Source organism: Hippocampus bargibanti, linkage group LG12 (assembly GCF_051943395.1).
Source record: "Hippocampus bargibanti isolate YZ-2025 linkage group LG12, ASM5194339v1, whole genome shotgun sequence".
NCBI classification, from domain to species: domain Eukaryota; kingdom Metazoa; phylum Chordata; class Actinopteri; order Syngnathiformes; family Syngnathidae; genus Hippocampus; species Hippocampus bargibanti.
Window position 1 is genome coordinate 5,360,001 of NC_142745.1, and position 6,259 is coordinate 5,366,259.

General features: G+C 37.7%; 1 protein-coding gene across 2 annotated transcripts in view; it reads left to right on the forward strand.

The window, feature by feature from the left end:
- Window positions 1-5,781, forward strand: part of twf2b (twinfilin actin-binding protein 2b) — a 7,942-nt gene extending 2,161 nt beyond the window's left edge. The window contains exons 2-11 of one of the 2 annotated variants that reach the window (XM_089010568.1): window positions 83-160; window positions 1,616-1,794; window positions 2,110-2,205; window positions 2,290-2,394; window positions 2,492-2,506; window positions 3,321-3,365; window positions 3,920-4,039; window positions 4,121-4,271; window positions 4,621-4,742; window positions 5,127-5,781. In XM_089010568.1, coding sequence (XP_088866694.1) covers window positions 83-160; window positions 1,616-1,794; window positions 2,110-2,205; window positions 2,290-2,394; window positions 2,492-2,506; window positions 3,321-3,365; window positions 3,920-4,039; window positions 4,121-4,271; window positions 4,621-4,742; window positions 5,127-5,294 — 1,079 coding nt within the window. In that variant the 3' untranslated portion in view covers window positions 5,295-5,781. The remainder of the gene's footprint in view (window positions 1-82; window positions 161-1,615; window positions 1,795-2,109; window positions 2,206-2,289; window positions 2,395-2,491; window positions 2,507-3,320; window positions 3,366-3,919; window positions 4,040-4,120; window positions 4,272-4,620; window positions 4,743-5,126) is intronic. The other variant, XM_089010569.1, reaches the window with a different exon arrangement.
- Window positions 5,782-6,259: the final 478 nt, after the last annotated feature.

The window sequence follows — 6,259 nt, forward strand, 5'->3', positions numbered from 1 at the left end:
AGAAAAAAATGATTGCGTCCCAGTCCCATGAAATACTGCATCATCTTTTTCATTTTGTCTGCTATGCTTTTTATCGTTTCAGCATCAATGGAGCTTAAAGATTTCTTGGCTCAAGCGAGGGGAGGTGCCATCAGGATAATGAAGATTGTCATCCAAAATGGTAAGCGTGTTTAAACCATGTTGGTAAGCGTGTTTAAACCATGTTTAAAGTTACTATACATATTTGCCATTAAGAGACATTGTTGTTACCGTATTTTCTGAAGTATAAGGTGCACCCCCAATGAATCGTGTATTTTCAAACCTTTTCCACATCTATATACCGTGTGTATATATATATATATATATATATATATATATATATATGTGTATATATATATGTGTATATATATATATATATATATGTATATATATATACCGTATGTATATATATATATATATATATATATATATATATATATATATATATATATATATATATATATATATATATATATATATATATATATATATATATATATATATATATATATATATATATATATATTCTATTTGTGATTGTATTTTATTTGTGATAGTATTTTATTTATAATAGTACCTTTGCTTGACTCTGACTGTAAAGTGTCCTTGAGAGCTTTGAAAGCCGCTTAAAATGTAATGTATTATTATTATTATTATTATTATATAATGACACACTGGACTATTAGGCGCCCCTTCAATGATTAACTCATTTATTGCCATTCCCGAATGTATTCAGGTTTTGTTTTTTTCTTGTTTGGGTGCTGATAAAGCGCTGGTAAAACCTATGTCAATGTTTTTTTTCTTTTCCACAAGGAGGCAACATTTCCCTTTTTTTCCATGTTAGCATTTTGTTCCAGCTTCAGCTGTTGTTCGAGTGCTGTGTAAACCAATATGTATGTATTGCATTGTATTTTGGACAGCTGCCCCCATTTCAAGATCATATAACTCCAGACCCATCTAATTTAGGAATTAACTCTGTTTTTCTAATGAAAGAAGAGGGTCTAAGGTTTCTATCGCTGTATTGAATGTTTATGTAGTCCTAAAACTCAATATTCTGTGGGTCCTGGATTTTGAGTGACAATGACAAAAGTTCTGGCACTGGAGTAGTCGCATTTTTGCACGTCTGGCAATTGAATTATATTAAAAATAATCTTTCAAATAGAATAAATAAATAGATGAGTTTTCCAAATATAAGGGAGACCACATTATAAGGGGCTACAGTGGAGGCTGGGGTTACGCACAACTTCTACAGGGGGAAACAGAGTCGGTGGCTGCTGAAAGTAGTTGCGCCTCCTGTTGTGGCTCAAGATGACTTCAAATATATGGCATACCGGCGTATTTTGGAAGAAAATCAAGGCTTTTGGGTGCGCCTTCTACACCGGAAAATACGGTAATTCCATGTGCTGGTCTAGCAAATAGTGCAGTTTAATTGTGTGCATGGATGGGGTTTTCTTTTTTGTAATTAGGCCTAATGGGACGTTTGCAACTTGATGTGCTGATGTGGGATGAAACCATGCAAAAAAATTAAGTCCCGCCCATTTTTATGCCGAGCGTCTGTCAACCAAAAGAGGACACAACATTTGATTTTTACCCGTAGAGAAGCTGGTGCTCGAGTCGTGCGGACAGCCTGCACAAAGCTGGGACAAGGACTATGACTACTTCCTGTTACCTCTACTCACGCCACAGCAACCTTGCTACATCCTTTACCGACTTGATTCCCAGAATGCACTGGGATACGAATGGATATTCATCGCCTGGTCACCTGATCAGTCACCGGTACGTGCCAAAAATGCATTTTGAACACTGTACCGCTCAGGCCAAAGTACAGCAGGCAGATTTGTGAAAGGGACTATGAGATTACAACAATTGCCAAGCAGAATTGATGCATGGTTTATGTATAGAGTGGTACCTCAATTTATGAACATCTCTTCGCAAAATAAAAAATAAAATGTACAAGCTATGAAACGAATTAACAGGAAAATATTCCCCCTTGTTACAAACTAATTTTCAAGATACAAAAAAATATTTTTAAGTATCCATTGTACTGTATAAACTGGCAAAAATTAATTTTATACTGTATGTGTGGAATAGGTCAGACAAAAGATGGTGTACGCTGCCACTCGTGCCACATTGAAGAAAGAATTCGGGGGCGGCCACATCAAAGATGAGATGTTTGGAACAGTTGAGGTCAGTGGAAAGAAAAAAAATATAACAAGTTGACCAAAAGTTGACCTGAAGGGATGTTTCTTCTCCAATTGTTTGTCTTGGCAGGATGACGTGTGCTTCCAGGGGTACTTGCGTCACATGACCTCCTGCTCTTCTCCGGCGCCTCTCACGTCAGCCGAACAGGAACTACAAAAAATTCGAGTCACAGAGGTGAAATTGAAAAAGGGGAAGAGATGAGAGTGATTTGGAATTTTAAGTGGGAATGGGAAAACGAATGAGGGTTGACACATTTTTTTTCCCTTCACAGGATAAAGTTGTGTGGGTAAGTTCACATTTTTTTCACATGTACGTATGTGTTGTAGTACCGTATTTTTTGGATTATACATCGCTTCGGATTATAGGTCGCATCAGCCAAAAAAATGCATAATTAAGAAGCAAAAAAAACATATATAGTTCGCACTGGAGGATAAATCGCATTTTTGGGGATAATGTATTTGATGAAATCCAACAGCAAACAACATACATGTCATCTTGAAAAGCAATTTAAAATAAATTAATTAAATTAAAATAAAATAGAGAACATCAGGCTCCGTTTCACTTCTTTTTTTTTTCCAACATAACCCCGCAGCTCTCGCTCTACGCAACTCCGATGGACACACCTCCTTTTTGGTAACCCAGAACAGTCTTTTACAAGAGTTATTCAGATAACTCTAGCACAAAGAACATGCTAACAAGTTTACCAAAATATCAGGTTTTACTCCAAATCACCAAATCCAAGGAAATCTTCATCCTCGGTGTCACTTTTAAATAACTCCCCCAACTCGGCAGGTAGACAAGACGCCACTTCCTCTTCTCTGCGCTCGTGCGGTTTAATGTGAAAATAACATGAGAAATGATATACAGTAATAAAAAAAAACATATATAAGTCGCTCCGATTTATAAATCGCACCCCCGACCAAACTATGAAAAGAACTGCGATTTATAATCCGAAAAATACGGTAGTAGTATTAGTAGTAGCTTGTGAGTGAATAAGACTGTGAATTTGTTTGTGTATCCAATGTTGGTATAAATGTGTGTGCGTGTGTGTGCGTGTTATGGATTTTTGAGCGACACAACCTTTATTTTGTCCTTCACAGGACGAACGTAGACGAATTGGGATTCCACGTGCAAGAGTATGTAAGGTTATGTAAAAATATTTGTATACATCTGTATATGTTGTATTTGATTCAACAAAAATACATCTCGGCAGTTTGACAAAATAAATAAAACTAAAATCAATAAATAAAATATGGGAACAAAAAAACACAAATTATTATATTGTATTTGCCTGTCTGTGGTGTTTAGAAATTTGTGTTAGCATTAAGCTAGTAGCAAATATGGCTGGCTCGATAGATGGCTAGCTCGATAGCTAACTAGCTCGATAGATAGCTATCTCAATAGCTAGCTAACTAGCTGGATGGATGGATGGATGGATGGATGGATGGATGGATGGATGGATAGATAGATAGATAGATAGATAGATAGATAGATAGATAGATAGATAGATAGATAGATAGATAGATAGATAGATAGATAGATAGATAGATAGATAGATAGATAGATAGATAGATAGATAGAAATTCTCCGATACTGCCTTTGTATCTCAATGTTATTTCATTATTTCTTTATTTTTCCTGACTGAACACCGTCTATCGACAGTCTGACATGAGGGTTTGTGTGGTGGCTTGTGGGTTAGGTTCCAGTAGAGTTTGGGATAGACAAGAGAGTCTCTCAGGGTCTCGCATTCCCTTTACAAGAAGAGGCTAAGCGAGCTCTGCAGCAGCTGAAGCAGAAACGGATCAACTACATCCAGCTGGTCAGATCCGATGCCACCAAAATACAGAGAAAAACTGTCGTTTGGCCCACTGAGCAAAGTCCGCTTTATGTCGTGTTACAGAGGTTGGATGTGGAGAAAGAGACCATCGAGCTGGTTCACACCAAACCAACAGAAACCCGGGAGCTCCCGTACAGGATCCCCACGGATTCCCCAAGATATCACTTCTTCAATTTCAAACATTCCCACCAGGGCCGCTCTCAGGAGGCACTGGGTTAGTACTCAGGTCTCACAGGGCACTTCAGTGTTTGTTTTTTTAAACACAAGAACTATATATTTTAAAAAAATACAATTATTACGAAGGTATCTAATAATATTCCATAATAAACAGAAGTGAAAATATTGTACTTTGGTTGAACTGTGTTGTTTATGGCAGCCATCTTAGTTTTGGGATGCCTTTAGGTCAAAAAGCCTCGTTGTAGGTGCAGATGAAGAAAAGAAAGTCATTGTGATGGCACTTCACACACTGCATAGTAGAAAACTTTTTTTTTTATTGTAAACGTAGCAAAAGAGAATTACTGCAAAGAAATTATGAACATGCTGTGAATTTATTTTACTTGCAGTGTTTATATATTCCATGCCTGGGTACACCTGCAGTATAAAGGAACGGATGTTGTACTCCAGCTGCAAGAACAGGCTCCTGGAGGAGGTGGAGAAAGATTATCAGTTAGAAGTGACCAAAAAGGTACTTTTATTTTGAAACATTCTCACTTGTCACACCATTCATTCAGTTCAGGGTGTCCCACGCTAACTGCCCAATGACAACTGGGATAGGCTCCAGTCCACGGCGCGATCTTCTTGGCGTTAAGAAGATCAGACAATGGATGGAGAGAAATGAAAAAGGCAAAACAAGCACAATCTTATCTTTTGATGCGAAAATTGATTATCCGTGTTGTTAATTAAGGTCATGTGGGGTGTACTGATCGCTGACATATCGCGTGATACCGCTAATGAAAATCTTTTTCCCGAACTTTTGTATCAAATTGTACATGTTAACATCCAAGGGGATTATTTGACTCCAACTTAATCAACCATATCCGTCTGAAATTCCTAATGTGTGTGTGTACAGATGGAGATAGATAGTGGCGATAGCTTGACAGAAGACTTCCTGTACGAGGAGGTGCACCCGATGGAGCATACTTTAAAACAAGCGTTCGCAAAGCCCCGCGGACCTGGTGGCAAGAGGGGCAACAAACGCCTTATCAAGGGCACAGGAGAGAATGACGGGGAAATTTAAGTAGTTGCACGTATATACACACAGACACACACACACACACACACACACACACACACACACACACACACACACACACACACACACACATTCCTGTTTCAATGGTTTTGTGAGGTCCGGATAACTCCAGATAAGGAGTGAGGACCACTGTTGCTGGCATATCTCCACATCGCTAGTTTCTCCGCCACCTGTTCCCTGTTCTCGCGACAGATCACAATGTCATCTGCAATATGAATATGTAATTACAAAGGATATTTTCCATAATATGTCCCATTTAATTGAACTATTGAATACATTGCTTTGTTTTCTTCATCAATATTTCAGATTAACTCGTTTTGGTGACGGCAAGTGTTGTATGATTAAAGGTTGTCCTGCTTTAACTTGTTGTCTGTCAGGTCTCCACGACTGAACACAGCTAGTGTACATTCATGTTTCGGTCACATTGCAGTCTCACTCGAATATGCTTTACAATAAAATGTTTGGTATCTGACTGCGCATTGGTGTACTTCTAGCGATACAACTTCAGATTATGACGATTCTACGAATAACATGCTTCAAAGTTTTTCTCTATGTGTGATCGGGTGTGTATGCGCATATATTCTAAAAAGGCTCTCGACCCAGAAACTATAATGGCACCACAATTGGAAACTGCCTGGCCCATTTACCAGATTACATGACAACAAATCCATTTCTGACCTGCTAAAGACAATACACAGAAAACAAAAAGGCCAGATTTGGAGGGGAATATTGAATCATTTCACCGCGTTAACAAAATATTGTAATTTACAAGATGTTTATAATATTTTAAAAATGGGTTCTGGCGCATGTGACATTGTCATTGTGGGTCATATTTGATGTATAAATGACATTTTAAGAATTAATTTAAAACAATGCACAATAATAATACGAAGAGTATATTTCAAAACTCTCAAGGACACTTTACAGTCAAACGATAGAGACCAAGTGTG